Source organism: Pogoniulus pusillus, chromosome 2, assembly GCF_015220805.1.
Source record: "Pogoniulus pusillus isolate bPogPus1 chromosome 2, bPogPus1.pri, whole genome shotgun sequence".
In the NCBI taxonomy this organism is placed as follows: Eukaryota; Metazoa; Chordata; class Aves; order Piciformes; family Lybiidae; genus Pogoniulus; species Pogoniulus pusillus.
In genome coordinates, this window is record NC_087265.1 from 32,017,292 (window position 1) to 32,036,794 (window position 19,503).

At 49.1% G+C, this 19,503-nt stretch overlaps 1 protein-coding gene and 1 long non-coding RNA gene across 2 annotated transcripts; one reads left to right on the forward strand and one right to left on the reverse strand.

The window, feature by feature from the left end:
• The first annotated feature begins 4,088 nt into the window (after positions 1 to 4,088).
• Positions 4,089 to 19,049, forward strand: ASB18 (ankyrin repeat and SOCS box containing 18). The gene is made up of 6 exons (XM_064165998.1): positions 4,089 to 4,093; positions 4,974 to 5,248; positions 6,177 to 6,444; positions 16,551 to 17,049; positions 17,900 to 18,013; positions 18,864 to 19,049. The coding sequence occupies exons 1-6, from the start codon at positions 4,089 to 4,091 to the stop codon at positions 19,047 to 19,049; spliced, it is 1,347 nt and encodes a 448-aa protein (XP_064022068.1).
• On the reverse strand, positions 14,818 to 15,906 carry LOC135187853 (uncharacterized). The gene is made up of 3 exons (XR_010307475.1): positions 15,794 to 15,906; positions 15,593 to 15,700; positions 14,818 to 15,008 (listed from the first exon to the last, which is right to left on the reverse strand). It is a non-coding gene; the product is annotated as an uncharacterized LOC135187853 (long non-coding RNA).
• Positions 19,050 to 19,503: the final 454 nt, after the last annotated feature.

The window sequence follows — 19,503 nt, forward strand, 5'->3', positions numbered from 1 at the left end:
TTGGTCAAGAAAAGCCTATTGGACGGCAGTGATGCTCCCAGTGTAAATCTGTCTAGGCAGTGGAGTGAATTTGTTTCAGTTTGTATGGGCTTGGGGGAAAGAACTGGGGATTGATTCCCCAGAGTCCTAGCACTGGGTCCTCATCTATAATCATTTTTAAGTCCCTTTTCAGATGGGTAGTCTGTGAGTGGTGGTGTTGACATATGGCACATGGCAGCTGTGATTCTTCATTACACACCCTACAAGAAGCCTCTGTTCCCCACTGCTTTTCTCCTCCCTCTCTGAAATTCCATGGTCTTTCCTTCTCCTTGAGGATCACGACATCCCAGGGATGCCATGGTATGACCCACTGGCCACAGAGCATGGAGGTCACCCACCTTGCACCCCCCTTGCCCCAACAGCCATAATAGTACATCAACTGGCTAAGCTGGGAGCAAGCCTGCATTGTGAGGATGCCAAATCTTTTCCCTATCTCAGCTCAACACAAAAATGCCTGCATGATCTGGCAGCAATTATTGCAGTGTGCAGTGCCATTGCCATCTTGTGCTGCCTCACAAGCCACTTTGGCACAAGATTACAACAGAAAGGGAAGGAGAAAACGTGAGGAGGAAGTTATCCCCACATCCCCAAATTGCTGAAAACTCTGTGCCTGTGCCCACTTGTACCACTCACAGAGAGCATTTTGCAACCCAGGTCAGCAGAGGCACCACAGTCCAGTGCCTCCCTTTGCCAAAGAGGCTTTAATACCTGGGGGGGGGGGGGGGGGGGGGGGGGGGGAGGGAGGGGGCGGCTATGTTAGAGGAAGACAACCTTTGCAGCCCACAAACCAGCAACTTGAAGGATGACTGCTAAAAATAACCTGATCTTCTTGCTGCTGATTAGCAAATGCCATCACCCAGCCTCGTATTGTAAGGAGTCCATGTAATGGAGAGTCAGTGTGAGATGGTTTTCCAGGCTGGCACCCAGGGTGATGTTTCACAAGCATATTATTGAGAGGTTAAATAATTGGTAGGGCTCCCTTTCACCTTTAAAAGAAGAAATGCACTGTGATTGAATTCCCAGAGGATAATTAACACAGACACAATTCTTCAGCAGAGAGGGGGTAAGAAGGGAAGCCTGTTATTTTTAGGTAAGCTAAGGCCTATAGTTATGTTATTCCTATAATTGATGGGAAAAGGGAGGCAAAAGGAAATCACTGCAGATAGGAGGACTGGAAAAGTTTGGGGGTTACACTGAGTTGAATTATTTACATTCAAAAAAGGGCCACCATAAACCAGGACAGCCCAGCATACCCTTCCATGCTGGACAGAGCTGCTGCAGGGGAAAGTTTTGGCACCATTTAAATGTTATCTATTTTCCAATAAGAAACAGGCAAAATCAATAGAGCCTCGGGACAGGTTTATGTTTCACCAGGCAGCAGCTTTTGAGGGAGAGCTGGCCCAGCAGCAGCAGCTTGGCTGGTTTTGCTCACACAATTCCATCTGCAAAAGTTTTTTGGTGGGGTGCAAAATGTGAGACTCCCCACCCAGCCCAGAGATATGCAGCTTCCCTGGGCATTAATCCCACTGTCTGACCTCCTCAGACAGCCATCAGCCACATAACTGGACAGCACTGTCACATGGAGCGGGAGGGGGAGCACTGGGAATATAAACACGGGGACGTTTCAGGGTCAGGTTGACTGCAAGGTGGCACCTGGCTGCAAGAGAGGAGGTTCAGCCTCCCACCCCACACTGCCTGGCTGGGAACGGTGCTCGGGAGGACAAGCAAGCATTACTGGGGAAAGTCATCTTCACAACACCATCCTTCCAAGGTAGGCTTGGGCACCTGATGGCTTACCTCACAGCATGATGGCCTCACCATCCTGTCTGCAGACCCCTCACGATTCCCTGGTAGTAGGCATAGCGTCCCCTCCCCATGGCTAGAGTGCCAAGCGGGACACGGCTGTGACAGGGAGCTTGACCACTCAAGCCACCTCGTTTTAATTATTTTGGGAGTGAGAGGAAGTGTAAGCTTTAAATCAGTCATGCATTGCAGCTCACGCTTGAAAGCAGCTGGAGGAGGCAGTGCCGTGGGCTGCTGCCCCTCAGGCTCCTTTGCTGCACTGGAAAATTCCCCGGAAAAAAATAAATAATGCCATTTTCCACTGCTGGAGGGCAGCTGTAAATCATGGTGGCAATGCCAGGAGCTCTCAGCATGGGCACATCTGGACTTGCTGGGCTTTTCAAGGCAGCCTCGTGGGTTTTGTGAACCAGCAGGGCAGGTTATTATGGGCTGGAATGTCCCTGGTGTGAGGAGTAGGCTGTTATGCAGCAGCTTAACGTGGGGAACAGGCTTGTGCTGAAGTCGTTTTGCTTCTGTATGCTAGGAATGAGTTTTCCCTGTAATGTGAAGCCAGTGCAGACAATTTAAGTCATTATTAATAGATACACTTGATCCGGGGAAGTAAAATGCTTAATGTTTTGTTAAATGAGCTGTACTCTGCAAACAGTTGTGTGCAGGGAGAAGGTTAAGATGCTACCCCCGCGTTAGAGATTAATGAGTATGAGGCTACTGCTAATGAAGGGCTCACCCTTGCCGATGTTTGGGGCCCAATTCTGGGTAGGAACATCTCTAATGAACCAAGAAAACATAAGGATGATCCCAGGTTTCAGGATCGGGTCCTTGGAGCCTCAGGCTCTTGAGGCGTAAGGACCAGGGTGGTGGGAGGAGAGGTGACATGCTCAGAAACAGACAGTGGCAGAGGAAGGCTGCAGGGTGCCAGTCTTCCCCAGCACTCAAAATTGCTGCCCAAATGTGACAAGCAGTTTAAACTGCTCTATGTTCCTTGAAAACCTAACTGAGGACTTCCCCTTTCTCAGCCAGCCCCAGGATGCTTTGCAGGTGTCCTGGCTGCCAGCTCCTCTCGGCAGTAAATCACTCCTGTCTGCAGGCCAGCATTCCCCTTAAAATCAGAGACATCCTTTCGTCCTGACATCACTTTCCACTCACCACTGGAAGAAGCACTTGACTTGGCTGGCAGGAGCTCAGGCTCATGCGTTTATGTGTGCCACTCAGCTACAAGAGGACTTGCCCCTTCTGCTCTTACTGGCCCTGGCTATTTTTAACCCACTCCATCAGCGATGCTGTTAATCCTGTCATTTCTCTGACCCAAGAACTAGGTGTCATATGCAAATACATGCTGATTAAAGGGCTGCCGAGAAGGGGTCACAGGGTGTTTCTATACCCTCTCAGTGGCAGTGTAATGCCACACACATGCCCTCCTTGCAAAATTAGCCTCTGTCTGACCAGCAAGGTCTAGACTCCCTGCTAAATATACCCAGCTGCCAGGGCAGGAGGTACTCCATGCCACAGGAAGGCAATCCCCTTGGCACATGAAGGGAGGTTTGCTCTGTGCCACTGTGAAAATATCACAGGGCTAGTAATGAGTGGAGATGGGAAAAGAGCCAGGGCTGTGCAAACGCAATCCTGGATGAGTCTCTGTGGAAAACCTGCCACTGACTGGGTCTCCTGACCTCCTCCTGCACCAGCTCAGGGACTGCAGGGAATACTGAGGCTAGTTTTCACACTGAAGCAACACGCTGGGGAGGTGATTCAGCTGACACCAGAAGGGTGAAGATGCACAGCAAGGAAATAGCAGCATAGCAACGATTGGTAAAAGAAGAGAGAAAGACAATGTGATTTGGAGGTTCAAACCAACCAAGCAGCTGTGGGCAGGTGAACAGGCCACCCTTGAGTTCAGGGGGAGAAAGAATATGGGAGAAGACACATAGGTTGACCTCAAATTAGGTTCCATCATGGATGCTGTTGGACAAAGGTCCTCAATACGCTGGAGGTCCTTTACACAAGGACCCCAAGTTAGTCACCCCCCAGCTCAACACAACCTCACCCTGGATGGATGTACTGTGGTATTTTTGTGTCTTTGTCCTCTTTCCACAATCTCTGGGGACAGGCAACTGGATGTCACCACAGCCATGCCAAGGAAACTCACAAAGAAACTCCTGCAGAGGGGATGTGTTGGCCCAGGATTGCCACAAGGATGCTCATGGTCACCTGCAGGGGCCCAGGAAGGTCTCCACATGCAGGAGGCTATGGAGTAGGTTATAAACATCTATTCCAGTCCCAGGATGACTACACGTGAAATCACCCATGAAGCATTTTGACAGGCCCTCCATGTCTGGTTGCTTTGATATGGTTTAACAACTCTATGAGATGCATTTTGATCACGTTTACTCTCCAAGGAGGTGTGACAGGACAGCTGGCAGAGGGTTGTGTCACCCAGAGCCTGCAAGTCACGAGATGCTGAGGTCTATTCTTGTCTCTTCCACAGACTTCTCCTGTGACCTTGAGGAACAGAGCCATAAGCCTCAGTGCAGCTCTGCTGGCATCTGTCTCTGTATTTAAATGGCAGGAGAAGCTGGGCACTTTCTCTCTCCTATACAAGGCAGCAGCAGGGAGAATACAGCTCAAAGTGTCAGGAGGATTTGCACCTCCTTGGCCTTTGCCAAGTACTTTGCATCCCTGCAGGGATGTGCCAGCAAGCCAACCTGTGTTGTGTTGGCCACTAATGCATTTTTTCCAGGCTGGTATGAGTGGCTTGAAGAAAATTAAAACACAGTGTTAGGCAGAGGTAAAAAAAACAACCAAACACTTTCTCAGAGCAAGAGCTGAGCAGCCAGGGTCTGACTAAATCTGATTTTTCTTCCTCTCTAAATGCTAGGCATCATTTTCCTCTCAGCCTGAAGACACACATCCCAAACTGCTGCCTGCAATTAAACTGGCCAATTTAATGCAGGAGGTGCTGCCACAAGACAACCCAGTGACCGTTTGACCCTCATTGTATCGCATGCCCGTTATCATCTGACCCTGCTGCAGTTATAAATATGACAACAATAGAGACTTAACCGGATTATAATTAGACAATGAGCCCAGGAGGATGGAAACAATGAACTATAAAAGCCCAGCTATCCTCACAGTGAGGACCTACACACACACAGAGGAAGCACTGGAATGGGTGAGTTACCAGGACCTGTGACCGAAAAGATACAGATTTCCCTCAAACTGGATTCAGAGCATCCTCTAACGCCTCACGCTCCTGCCACCAAGTACTACATGGCTCTGGTGATGGGAGACCTAAGAAGCCTCCAGGTCCTGACTGACAGATACTATCAAGATGTCAACCTGGTATTTGAGATCAGTAAAAACGAGCTGGAGTGGCAGGTGAAAAGCCAAGCATCTTATGGACTCTCAGGTACTTTTCCTTTAAAGGCCAGTCAATAAACCCCCAAACATTTAAATAGGTATTTACTAACCTAAACAGGAGCAGTGCAGGGCATTTCAGTGCTTAACGCTGCTCCTACAGAGGCTGTTCCCAAGGCTGCTGGGTTCTGGGTAGCAGGATGTTCCCTGCCCAGAGATAGTCAGCATTTCTTTTATTACCTTTTCATCTTCTAATCCCCCTGAGGGGCAGGGAAACCTGAAAAGTGTGTGTCCAGATGACATTTTTCAGGCTGGGACAGGACACTCTGTGGCTTGGACATCCTTGCAAGAGTGCTCACAGCCCAGATTGCCCAGGGTCAGCCTGATCCTGTCTGGGAGGGAGATTCTCCAAAGGTAATGGTATCTCACACTTCCTGACCCTAGATGTTTCCTATGGTCCCAGATGCTCACTACATACTGTGCATCTATTTATAGGCTCAGAGGTCCCAGAGCTGCCAAAAAGAGCAATGCAGTCCTCCATCCGAGCCCAAACCCATGTCCAGTCCTGTATCACCCTTCCCATCTGTTTTGGGTGCCTTCAGGCCCAGCCCAGTCCCAGTAAGGACAGTTTTTTTCTCACCTGGGTGTGGATGGTGAGTTTGTGAGCTGCCTTTTAGCACCATCCAGCAAGGTCTGGACACAGGGTGCCCTGTGCAGCTGGTTGTGGACAGGATTTTAGAGTGGCTTGCTCTGGAAGGGCCCCTTAAAGTCCATCTAAATCTGAACCCCAGCATTGAGCAGGGACATCTTCACCTAGATCATGCTGCTCAGAGTCTGGTCCCACCTGACCCAAAATGTTTCCAGGGATGGGACATCTACCACCTCTCTGGGCCACTGGATGAAAACATTGCTGAGCCCTGTCCCTGGTGCAAAACCTGTGGGTCCCCAGCAGTGTCAGCCTCACTTCCTCCTCCCCACAGGGCTGTGGTCACTGGAGTACAAGCGGGAGTTGACCACCTCGCTGTGCCTCGCTGCCCGCCACGGCCACGCTGCCTGCCTGCGCCATCTCCTCCGCCAACAGGCTGACCCCAACTTGGCGCCAGGTGGGCGTGGGCCCCTGCACGAAGCCTGTCTGGGGGCACACACTGACTGCGTGGTGCTGCTGCTGGAGCACAAGGCTGACCCCAACCTGCGGAGCGATGAAGGCCTGGCCCCATTGCACCTCTGCACTACCCAAGACTCCCTGGGGTAAGGAGAGGATTCCCCCATCAGCATCCTCTGCTGACAACCTCACTTTGCCTCCCCTGCATGCAGACCCCCTTCCTCTCGCCTCTGCGGGATGCAAAAGCAGATGTCATGGTCTGCAGTAAGGTGTTCCACATGCTCCCACAGCTCCCAGCTTTGTTGGTGGTTACAGCAAATTGTAGCACAGCTGAAGAGGGACGTTCTGGTGCCAGGCACAGATCTCCTTCACACGGACAGGAGCATTCCAGCCTAGCTCTACATGTTATTCCTGCCTCCTCTTTTCTGATGGTTTATCCTGAAAAGCACAATGTCCTGCATCCCCAAGAAATGCTAGGAATGGTTTCCATCACAGGGCACATAAGTCACACCAGCCCCCCCAGCCCATGCCAACTCCATCCTTGAAGGAGTCTGATGCCAGCTGGGGCACCTGCTCCTGGTAAAATCCTAATCCCAGGGCCATAACAAAGGGATGGAATCTACAGGAAGGGGAGCAATCTTCTCACCTTCTTGTTTTGCACATTCCATATGTGGGCCCTGCACAGTTTATAGTCAGGGCTCAGGCTTGGCCACTGCTTCTCTCCCATCCCAGATCCATGTCAGTATCATACAGAGATGAGCATAAACCTTATGTTTCAAAAATTATGCTTTCCATGTGTGCACAGATGTCTCAGTAGGACTTTAAGTGCCTGTGTCATTAGACTTAGAACATTTTGTAGTTGGTTGGTTGTTTTTTTCATGAAGAGCTCACCTCTTGATATTCTGGCAAAACTGCTTAAGGCTATGGTGAATTTCATTGCCTGTCAGCTTCAGTGAAAATCTACCTTGGCTTCAATCTTCTCCCCTTTAAGCTGGCAGTAAGCTTAACTGAAGTGGGTGAGGAAGGCAAGGTTTCATGTTGGAGGGAAGGGATGTCATCCAGAGAGACGGGATGTCATCCAAAGGGACCTGGACAAGCTGGAGAGGTGGGTACAAACCAACCTCAGGAGGTTCAACAAGACCAAGTGCAAAGTCCTGCATCTGGATCAGGGCAATCCCAAGCACAAATACAGACTGGGCAGTGACTGGCTGAAGAGCAGCCCTGAGGAGAGGAACTTGGGGGTGCTGCTGGGCGAGAAGCTCAACACGAGCCAGCAGTGTGCACTTGCAGCCTGCAGGGCCAGCCACAGCCTGGGCTGCATCAGAAGTGTGGCCAGCAGGTCGGGGGAGGGGATTCTCCCCCACTATTCCACTCTGGTGAGACCTCACCTGGAGTACTGCATCCAGTTCTGGAGCCCCCATTACAAGAAGGGCATGGACATGCAGGAGTGTGTCCAGAGAAGGGTCACTGGGATGATCAGAGGGCTGGAGCAGCTCTGCTATGAGGACAGACTGAAAGAGTTGGAGCTGTTCAGGCTGGAGAAGGGGAGGCTCTGAGGTGACCTTCTTGTAGACTTTCAGTATCTGAAGGGGGCCTACAAAAAAGCTGGAAAAGATCTTTTCAGGATATTAGGTAGGGGGAATGGAGCAAAGCTGGAGATGGGTAGGTTCAGACTGGATGTGAGGAGGAAGTTGCTCAGCATGAGAGTGGTGAGAGCCTGGAATGGGTTGCCCAGGGAGGTGGGTGGGGTCCTGTCCCTGGAGGTGTTTAAGGCCAGGCTGGACGAGGCTCTGGCCAGCCTGCTCTAGGGTAGGGTGTCCCTGCCCATGGCAGGGGGGTTGGAACTAGATGATCCTTGTGGTCCCTTCCAACTCTGTCTGATTCTACGATTTTTTTATGATTCCAAGAACCAGGTGTCATGAAAAGAGCTCTACAAAAGAAAAGCAGCCAGAAAGGAAAGGGTTTGCAGATGTGAATATCTCAAGCCTGGCTTATAAATAAGAGTCCCTGTAAGATGGCCTAAACTCAGATATTAATCAAATCTTGTTTCAGCCAAAAAAAAAATAGAAACTAATCAAGCACATCCTTGGTGTGGTAAGGGTTAGAGGGAGTGGGATAGGTAAGGGAGCATGCTACAGGCAACTCTCATAATTGATAAGGAGATGGTTTTAATTCCCCCACTCAAGCTCACTTTTGACCTTAAAGTCTTCAGTCTCAAAACCCCAAGCCATCCTAAAGGCCCCTACAGGGATTACTTAGACTTCACCAATGTGCTCTCGCCCTACAGAAACGGGGCACAGAAACTTTATGGTCTACAGAGGTCCAGGCACTTAGGTCCTGGTTTCAGCCAGGTGCTTCCCAACTTGGAGAAAAAAAAAAGAAATATATATATATAGATATAGATATATACATATTAAAAATGAGCCATTGTCACCAATTTACACATTATTCCTCCCAGAAGGACGGTAGAGGGATGGCAGGTGAGACAGCAAACTGCAACGCAGGCATCAGACAGGCACACCGTGGAAACAGCTGAGTTCCAAGCCCCTGAATATTGGGGCTTTACAATGGAAATGCTGCGAGCCCCTTAACTACGCTGCCCGGCTCTACGGGGGCTTCTACACTAACTAAGCCAACTCCCTTGAAAGATCAAAAATTAATAGACATTTCAGACAGGTTTTGAGGTTTCGACCACTGCTTTTCAGTCGCAAAGACTTTGCTAACGTTAGAGACTGAGGAGGTCAAGCTTCAGGTAACACAAACATGTCCTCTTTGATTAGGGGGAGACTACTTTACCTTGCCTCTTTTTTTTTTCTTCTTCTTCTTCTTTTTTTTTTTTTTTTTTATTGAGTAGTAGATTTTAGGTCATCCTTAATTTTTTACTGACAATAAAGAGCAGGTCATTGACCTACATAGAGAGCTATTTTATTTTTCTCCCTCTCGATAACAATGGCCAGAACACCTATGTGCCAGGTTCTTCTGTATTCCCATATACTCGGCAATTCACCGTGGGGGCAGGACTTAAAACCTTTGAGCCTCTCAGTGACTGGGATAAAAAAAAATTATCTGGGCTTCCTTCCAGCCATTTGAGCTTCAGAATCCATGAGATTTCAACAAAAAGGATATCAGAGCTTTAATCTAGGAGCTTTTTGAAGAGATGGGGAAAAAAAAAGTTCCAGTAAAGTTCAGTCTTACCTTCTTCACTTTAGGAGCTGTTCATGCCAACGTCGGCCTATTTAGTAGAGTTCCTCTCCTTGACCTCTTTTTTACAGCAGAGATAATTAACATGGTGGGGTAAGATGAGTCTCTAAATTCACTGCACTCTCTCCCTGGTGCTCTCCCGTTTCCCTCTTAAAGCTGGGATGATTAAAGGAGCCTGCCTTTATTGGCACCCCCAAAATAAAATAAAATAAAAATAATTGAAGGGGAGAGGAAGAGCCTCAACTCTCATGGCGGTGCCAGGGGGAAGAGAGGGCATGGGGCAGTGGGAAGGCACATGGCAGGGACGCAGGATCTAGCTCCCGCCTCCCATCATGGGACCCGCAGCAGAAGGCATGGCAAATGCTACCTCCTTTGTGGAGTCCTCCCCCAGACCTGCCAGTTGGAAAAAGCTCTTTGAAAATCCCAGATTCCCCATGCAACCAGGGAGAGCCTACCTTGGAGAGAAACCTTCCAGGGCCTGCCCTCCCCAGCATTCCACACAGGGCAGAGGACTTGGTCAAGCCAAGGGGGGGATAACCTAGATGTCACCCCTGTCTCCATGCAACTTGAGCTTCTGGCTGATACCCTTGTATTCACTTCTTCAACGTTCTCTACATCCTGCCAGCTGAAACTAGGGTTGTTTTCTGACTTCAAGCTTCCAACTCTGTGAGATAGGAGACAAATGGTGGGATGAGTCAGTGCAGGAGGAGAGTTCCTTCAGCAAAGTACTGGAACAGGCTGCCCAGAGAGCCTGTGGAGTCTCCTTCTCTGGAGAGATTCAAAACCCACCTGGGCACAATCCTGTGCAACCTGCTCTCTGCTTTAGCAGGGGTGACACTGCTTTAGCAGGGGTGTTGGACTAGATGATCTCCAGAGATCTCTAGATGATCTTCCAACCCCTATCATTCTGTGAATCTGTGAGTCAAGAGTCCAAGGGGCTCCACATGAAATACAAGGTGGTAAGGGAGTGAAGAGCTGCCAGCTCAGGGAGACAGGATGGCGTTTACTGAGGGGATGTTAAGTGAGAATAGCTCATCATGGGAGTAATTAACAGGAAACAGGAGGCAAGTAGGAAAGCAGCTAACTAGAAAGGAACATGATCAAGGTAACCAGGCTACCAAACACCAGGGACATGGGCACTAACAAGCTGTTGGTGCAACTGGCCCTCTGGTCCCCTCTCCAGCTCTTCCAGCACCAGTCAAGATGCTTTTTGTTGTGGGAAATAAGCATTACTACCATTTTTTTCTAAGCCCATAAATTTTAAAAGACAGCATTTAGCATCACCTAGTGCTGAAAGTTGTCTTCTGATCCATTTAGCATTGCTAAAATGCAAAGCTCAGAGTGTTTGGAGCCATTGTTTTTGAAACTAAACATAGAATCATAGAATCAACCACATTGGAAGAGGCCTCCAAGATCATCCACACACAACCTAGCACCCAGCCCTAGCCAATGAACTAGACCATGGCACCAAGTGCCTCATCCAGGCTTTTCTTGAACACCTCCAGGGACAGTGACTCCACCACCTCCCTGGGCAGCCCATTCCAATGCCAATCACTCTCTCTGGCAACAACTTCCTCCTAACATCCAGCCTATACTTCCCCTGGCACAACTTGAGACTGTGTCCCCTTGTTCTGTTGCTGGTTGCCTGGCAGAAGAGACCAACCCCCACCTGGCTACAACCTCCCTTCAGGTAGTTGTAGACAGTAATAAGATCACCCCTGAGCCTCCTCTTCTCCAGGCTAAACAGGCCCAGCTCCCTCAGCCTCTCCTCGTAGGGCTGTGTTCCAGGCCCCTCACCAGCTTTGTTGCCCTTCTCTGGACACCTTCCAGCACCTCAACATCTCTCTTGAATTGAGGAGCCCAGAACTGGACACAGGACTCAAGGTGTGGCCTGACCAGTGCTGAGTACAGGGGCAGAATAACCTCCCTCGTCCTACTGGCCACACTGTTCCTGATCCACGCCAGGATGCCATTGGCTCTCTTGGCCACCTGGGCACACTGCTGGCTCATCTTCAGCTACTATCTACCAGTACCCCCAGGTCCCTTTCTTCCTGGCTGCTCTCCAGCCACTCTGTCCCCAGCCTGTAGTTCTGTTTGGGATTGTTGTTGACAAAGTGTAGAACCCTGCACTTGGCCTTGTTAAATCTCATCCCATTGGCCTCTGCCCACCCATCCAGCCTGTCCAGGTCCCTCTGCAGGGCTCTCCTACCTTCCAACAGCTCCACACCTGCTCCTAGCTTGGTGTCATCTGCAAACTTACTGATGCTGGACTCAATCCCCTGGTCCAGATCATCAATAAAGATGTTGAATAGGACTGGGCCCAGCACTGATCCTTGGGGCACTCCACTAGTGCCTGGCTGCCAACTGGATGTGGCACCATTCACCACCACTCTCTGGGCTCAGCCTTCCAGCCAGCCTTAATCCCCACATCAGGGCAAACCAGCTCCTGAAGCAGTCATGCACAGAAAATAAAGAGGCCAGGAACAAAACCAGAGCACAGCCCTAGGCCTGTCCGAAGTCTTTGGAGAAGCTGCTCCCCAAGCCAGTCTGACAAAAAATGAGGGCTCATATAGCTTGTGAGACTTTAGCAAAGAGACAATGCAGAGAGCAATGCTCCTGGGAAGGAGTTCACACCATGGCAGTAGTGGACTCTTTGCCACATGACTGCCATGGTTCACTCATGGGCTTGCAGTATCTGCAAAGATTTTCATCTTGTAAAGAAAAACAGGTTTCCCTTCTCCTTCTTTTAGAGGATTAATATGAAAAATACTTGCTTTCAGAGCCAGGTTTGGAGGAATGCTGCTTTTCCAAGAGGGGTCAATTCTGCAATAAATCACAAAGAGACACTGGGAGATGGTCATTGGGATGCCATGAAAAACAACGATGCAAAGGATAGAAGAGTCGTGCTCCAGAGCTGGGGAGTGGGGGAAAAAAAACAAATAGATTTTTCCTTATGAAAACTGACAGCCTGAGCTTTGGGACAGGAATTTTCCTGCTGCCTCGGCTGCCCCAGCCTCCTGCTCCTCCTGCTGGTTATTCATCGCATCCCATCTCAAGCTAAATTCTGCTTTTCCAGCCTGGGCATTTTTGATCCAAAACAGAGCAGCATTCTGCCAGGGTGGTGGGAGCCAACCCTGGCAGAGAGAAGGGCAAGGTGATGTGCCCAACTGTCCCAACTCTATCGATGAAGGAAGAAAATAAACCCCAAATCGTGTATTAACTCCAGTTATCATAAATTCATGTGCCTTTAACCTAGTGAATGGCTTGCCCAAAAGAGGAGACATGTGGGTGTGATAACCATCGCCCACAAAGGAGTGAAAAAGGGTTTCAACATTAGTTTAAACCAGTAAGAGTTAGATAGAGTTGGGTGTTAGAGTGGCTCTGTGAGGGTATTGCTGCAATCAGTGAGTTGCTCATCCAGGACAGTGATACCCAGCTGGATGGGAAACAGCCTGGTTTGATTTGCCACCCTACATCTGAATTTGTGCTGAACTAAACCCATGGCTTCTTGCGATATTCCCCCAAAACTGGAGAGGAGTCCTCAAAAAGCACTAAGCAATTGCTGAGTTTATTTGCTTGTTTAGTTTAAATTGCTTATTTGGTGGGATTTTAATCAAACTGGATGGTGAACAACAGGATGTTCATTAAAAATAAACTAAGAAGCTAGAAATGCTGGTGAAGCTTCACAGCATGAGTTCATGGGCTGAGATTAGAGGCTAAAACGGGAGCACATAGCCAGCAAGCATGAACGGCGTCTACCCAACACCTGCTGGTGCCCCATACATCCAAACAGGAGGCACATTCTCTCCACCAATTCCATTAACTGGAGGAGATCACCTCTTATTTATAGCCCCTCACTCACATTCCCTCTTTGCTGAGTGAGGAGTATCATGGGGGAAGTTTCAATATAAACTGACTTGGGTTTCACAGTATCACAGTATCATCAGGGTTGGAAGAGACCTCACAGATCATCAAGTCCAACCCTTTACCACGGAGCTCAAGGCTAGACCATGGCACCAAGTGCCACGTCCAACCTTGCCTTGAACAGCCCCAGGGACGGCGACTCCACCACCTCCAAGTTTAGCCATTGAACTTGATAATAAATAGGAATAATCAATCAGGAAAATAGCATCTGGAAAGGATGGCATTTTCCCTCTGGAATCCTCTCTCTGGTATCTGAGATGGCTAGCAGGAGGCCATGTGGGATGGAACTGCCTATATTGAATTCCTGTTCCATTTTCAGTGAGGGGAAACCCCATGGCAGAGCAAAGGTGTTGGGCTGGAGGGGCTGGGCATGACTCTTGTTGCCAGGCAACCCACGATGTACCGCCCTTTACCTAGAGATTATGGACATGGAAATATTCCCTCTGTCTCACCTGTGCAGAGGGAAACCTTCAGCCCAGGCTCTCTCCATAAATAGCTCTTGCTGAAAACTGTCCCAGTGCTTGTGCCTAGGGTGTATAGGCACAGCTGTCTCCTTGTCTGGGAAGGAGCAGAGGTGTTTCAAATATGATCTATTAAAAAAATAAATCCAGAAGATAAAGAAGAAAAGGGGATTTTTCTCTTGGACTAGGCTACTGCATGTTTTACATGCAGTTTTTTCCCTGAAGAGCCATCCCTTGGTTTCCCCCAAATATGCTATTTTAGGGTACCAGAGCTATCTATGGCATTAGGATTAAACTAACCCAGAGAGGTTCACAGAGAGTCATCATAATCAGGGCCACAAATTCCCTGCTGCCAAGGACAGACAAGACCACTAAACATGACTGAGTCATGGTGTGATTTCCTCCATCAAGAGATCTCTCCCAGTAAAACAAAGTTTTACTGACCAGCAGCAGACAGCAAGTGCCATAAAAACCTCAGTGAGACAAACCATTGCTTCTGAAAGGGATTCAACAACTTTTAGAGTGAGAAAGGAATTGTAAAGTAAGGATCCAAGGATTTGGGGGCTGGCACAACCTCATACTCAATCTGTTCACTCACAACTGCACCCCTAGCAGAGTCCGTGCCTGGCAGGTGCCTCCGGTAGGGTCCAGTGTAAGCTGAGAGCATCTGGGAGCATTACACCTACAAAGGCTGCAGAAACAGCCTGTCCCTACATATCCTGTAGGATTTTATCCCAGCAAACTCAGGCTTGATATGCACTGGAAAAGCAACCTGAGGAGTCTGCAGATCCTGCACCACCAAAGACAGTGAATTTCTCACCAGCTCCTGTCAAATTTTGAGGGAGATGATGCTGCAGGTGCAAAAAGATTCAAGTAGATTAATGTTAGTATTAATAATAACATTAATATTTTATTTGTAGTATTTTCCTTGCATATATTGTTGTTCATCTGTGCCAGGAAAAATAAACAGTGCCTTGATACCATCCTTCCTCCCTGGGCCACCTCTTCTTCCCCATCCCTCCTGCTGAAGGGAGCAGGCTGAGTCTCCACTACCCCACAGCTCCCCCTCGTTTTGCTTGTGTTTCAGTCCACAATCTCATTTAGGGCTGTGGGTAACATCTGAGCTAAAATGAAAAGCATATTAGAGGAAAATAAAACAGGCAGAGTGTGCCAGGGTAGTGTTAATGGTTAATATACCACCCTGGAAGCCAGCCAGCCACTGCTGAGGCTTCCTGAAAGACCGTCCTTCCCTCCTCCCCAGCAGCATCTCTTGGCAGACAAGAGCTGACCACGTTTTCAAGGTGGTCAGCTCTTGGGTGGCATGTGAGTCTGGCCCTCCCTCTAAACAAATATCTGCTCCGTGCTGCAGTGGTGAACTCAGCCCCATGCACTAACCTGGCTGCCACCAGCCCCACCAGGACAGTGACGTTGAGCCGTGCTGGCCCCGGCAGCCCCCGGTGGGAGATGGCACAGTCACTCTGATTCACTTAGACTGGCTGATCACATCCATTTACTCACAAACACCAAGGAGAATAACAAAAACCTACCGGGGCATACCAGGCATCTTTAACCCTCCTCTGTTGTCAGAAGGATGCAGGCAGAAAGCTCTGATGGAAACCGGTGTTCCTGCTTTGCAGCAACCACACAGAGTGATATTGGAGGGAAGGAGAAGTGGAAGCAGCAACTGTGGATGGAGAGGATTGCTTACCTTGATTTGTTCCTCCTGGGTGCTGCAAGTGTTGCCACTTCATCATCAGGTGTCAAATAAGCCAGCAAAACTTGTTTCCACAGGCTTCAACCATCTACAAAGGTGTTTCTTTTCAGGACAGGCAGAAAACACAATACTTTAGTCTTCTGGAGCCCAATACAGGTGTATGGGTGCCAGGAGAAGAAGAATCCATTTTTATACCTAAGCAAACCCACACTGAACTCTTCTGCTGCAGAGAGGTATTATCAAGGCTTTTCCTCCATGTCAGCTTGGTCCCAGCACAGATAAAACTGAAGGCAGCAGTTTAGGATGGTTTCAGCTGAGAAGCTCTGTGGATGTCAGCCAAGGGGTGGGATTATATAGATCATTTCCTTAATACCCCAGGGCTGCACCCGTACTGGGAGATTAAACTGCAGCTGACGGATTGATGGCATGAAAAGGCCCATCAATGTTTCCTCATCATGGACAGATGATTCCCTCACCATCTGGGACAAACCCTGCTGGTATGGCTAACACTGGGCACTGCTGGCACTGCCTGACCACTGACACAGCCAGGATAAGGATTACCAATGCTGACTGAGTCTAGGATGGTGGGACTCCGCTGGGTCAAGGATCAAGGCAGACCATTCATTAGTGATGATGGCCAAAATAGTCAAGGTTGATCAAGGAGGGATATTAATAAATGATAATGGTCAAGGCAAGAGAGAGATATTGCTCAAAGTATCATCACCACCACCACAGTGGGTACCAGGGCATAGAATCACCCTACCCAATCTATGCTGATCCATCCCAAAAGCCTTGACTGCTACAACCCCTGTTGGAGCCCACCACTATTCTGACCTCCATCCTCACCCTATACCACCTCAAACCTCACCATCTCCTATGGCTCCAATTCCAAACCATGCCCCACAGAACACTTCCAGGCAGCACACAGTCCAGCATCTCCATCTCTTTGCAGATGTGCCAAGCTCTTGCTGAGACATGGAGCCACTGTCAACTTGACCACAGAGGATAGTGGAGAGACAGCACTGCATGTGGCAGCCAGGCATTGTCTTTGTGACCATGCCCGCCTCTACCTGCACCATGGAGCCCATATTGATGCACACAGCGCACAGGAGGAGACAGCCCTCGGTGTCCTTTGTGGGCAGGCACCAAGCACTGGAGAGGGCTGTCTGCAGCTTTGTCAGCTGCTGGCTGCCCACGGCGCTAGTATCAATACCCTGGATGAGACACAGAGGAGCCCCTTGCACAAGGCGTGTGGGGCAGCCAATGCCACGCTGGTGCGCTTCCTCCTGCAGCACGGGGCCGACGTCAATGCCCTTGACTATGGCGGTGTCTCCCCACTGTGCTGCGTGCTGCAGAGCGCCGCCTTCAAGAGGGAGCTGCAGCCCCACCTCACCGTCCAGCTGCTGCTCAACCATGGCTCCCGCAAGATATGGCCCCCTGCCTTCACCAAGGTACCAGCTCCAAAATAACACCTGTGTGTCCCCTCACTCTTAGGACCTTGCAGTTAGAGAGTCATGGAACCATTTAGGTTGGAAAAGACTTTTAAGGTCATTGAGTCCAACCATTAATCCATCACTGCTAAGTCCACCACTAAACCATGTGTCTCAGCATCATATCTACACATCTTCCAAATCCCTCTGGGGATGGTGACTCCACCATTTCCCTGGGCAGACTGTTTCAGCACTTGACAATGCTTTTAGTGGAGAGATTTTTTTCCCCCAATGCCCAATCTAAACCTCCTCAGCACAACTTAAGGCCATTTCTTCTTGTCCTATCAATTAGGTCAGAAAAGTATCTGCTGGCAGTGCTGGCAGTGCTAATGAGAATGGTGGGAATTAAAACACCCACATGATGTGACAGCAGGCAAAAGCAGATAGAATGAAGGGCAGGATAGAGCCAAGATGGATGTGGGAAACCAGGAACAAGAATTTTTACCTGCCTGGGGATGTCAGAGACAGGCTCGGTGCATTAACCTTATGGCTTGATGTTTCACTCATTTTACATCAAACAATAAAGAAAGTGTTGTCCTGGCTTATCACACACAAGCCAAAGATGTAAATAAAAAATGAAGGGTACATCCAGATGAAGGAATGCCACAGCAAGGCAAGTCTTCTCACTGCCTCACACATGGAGGAGGAACTCCAAAGAATGCTGGAACAAACCCTGTGCCTGCCTTGTACTGACACCATACTGTCCCAGTCTGAATTGAGGTGGGGTGGGATGAGCCCTGGCTGCAGCATATGGACACTGCCTCTCTAAGCCATGTATCTCTGTCTGAATCCTTCCATTGCCCAAATCTAGGTGCTGAATTCCTGTGCATCCATCCCAGAGATTATTGAAGTCCTCTTCAATTCGTACACTCAAATCCCTGTCTCTGAGAAGTGGGCTGAGGCTGTACCAGAGGAGGTGTTTCAGGTGAGTCAGGAAGCCCCACTGAAGGATTTTTTGCTCACCAAGGGTGTTTTTCCCCAGTCAAGCTTCACTTGAGGGCGGGGGGGGAATAGTCCTCAGAGCACCACCACACACCCAATTCATCTCAGCAGCTTTACATGCCGTTAGCTCCATCAACACTGAAACCTCTGTCCCTGCCCCTGGCTCACAAAAAAATACAGTCCCAGCCTCTAGAAGCAGCCCTAGAGGCAGACCATTACCCACCAGGAGGCCACACCACTAATTTGAGATTTATAAACCTTGTCTTCAGCTGTGCAATGTGAATGATCTCAGATGGCTGCCTTCTCCCAGATGTTCTCTGGCTAGCTTGGCTGCAAGGGTGGCAAGATGGTGAAATACAAATAAAAACCTTTCAGCACATTCTGGGGGGTGGGAGAAATTATTTTTATTTCCAGTTAAGGAAAGGCTGAGGGTGCCCAAATTCATCCTGCTTTGTTTCTCCATCTTAGAAACAAGCAGATCTCTTCTATGTCAGCTCTAAGGCTTTCTGCAGGAATGTTGCTGCTGGTGGTGGATGTGAAAGCAGGAAAGTTGCTGTTGCTGCTGCTGGTGGATGTGAAAGCATCTCCCCTACATGTCTGCAGTGGGACTGGGCTTCTTCACATGTACTTCCACGGTAGAATTCCTCAGCTAGCCTTTGCTTGCAGGAGCCACAGCAACAGGCAGACCCCTAATCTATGCTCAAGCATCACCAATGTTGGGTTTTTTTACCTTCTCCGCTTAGATCTTCATCTGAGAAGTGTCTCTGGCTTAATCACTATGAAAATAAAACCAACTGATGCTGGTGTTTTTCCCTTCCCCTCTGTCTCTGCAGCACCACCAGCCCTTCTATGAGTCCTTTTTCCGGCTGGCAGGCACAGTCCGCTGCCTGCAACATTTATGCCGCTCTGCCATTCGGGAAAAGTTTGGCAGCAAATGCCATTGCCTTATCCCCCTGCTGCCCGTGCCCAAGACTTTGCATGATTACCTGCTGCTGGAACCTGAAGGAGTCATGCTTTGAGGGGCCAAGAGGAGCCAGCCAAGGTCCACCATTCAGCCTTTTCCTTCCTTCCTCATCCCTCAGCGCAACGCGGCAGCATCCATTTCTGTCAGCCAAGGCGAGGAGCACCAGTTTTCATGATAGATGGTTGTTTTTCAGGGATTTATAACATAACTAAAATGTGCTTTCAGCTGTAACTTTGTATAGATTTTTTTTTCTAATTGTGCTTTAAATAGATTATAAAGAGTAATAAAATGATTAGTAGCTGTTACAGATGCAAGCCACAGATATGAATAATACTCATTATAAAGGACCTCTGCAAAGCAGCGGGGCTCCTCGGGTGTGCAAAGACAATTACACATGGAGGATGACTAAAACCAGCCCACATGGGCATGAAAACCCCTTAGACAGACCTCCCCCATGAGTGGCACAAGCAGTACTGGAATCAGAGGTGCATCATGGAAGTCACTAGCAG

Bases quoted from the DNA above. Each gene is read 5' to 3' on its own strand.
- ASB18 (XM_064165998.1), top strand. The intron at 6,445-16,550 runs GTAAGGAGAGGA...ATCTCTTTGCAG, and splicing joins ACTACCCAAGACTCCCTGGG to ATGTGCCAAGCTCTTGCTGA. The intron at 18,014-18,863 runs GTGAGTCAGGAA...CTGTCTCTGCAG, and splicing joins TACCAGAGGAGGTGTTTCAG to CACCACCAGCCCTTCTATGA.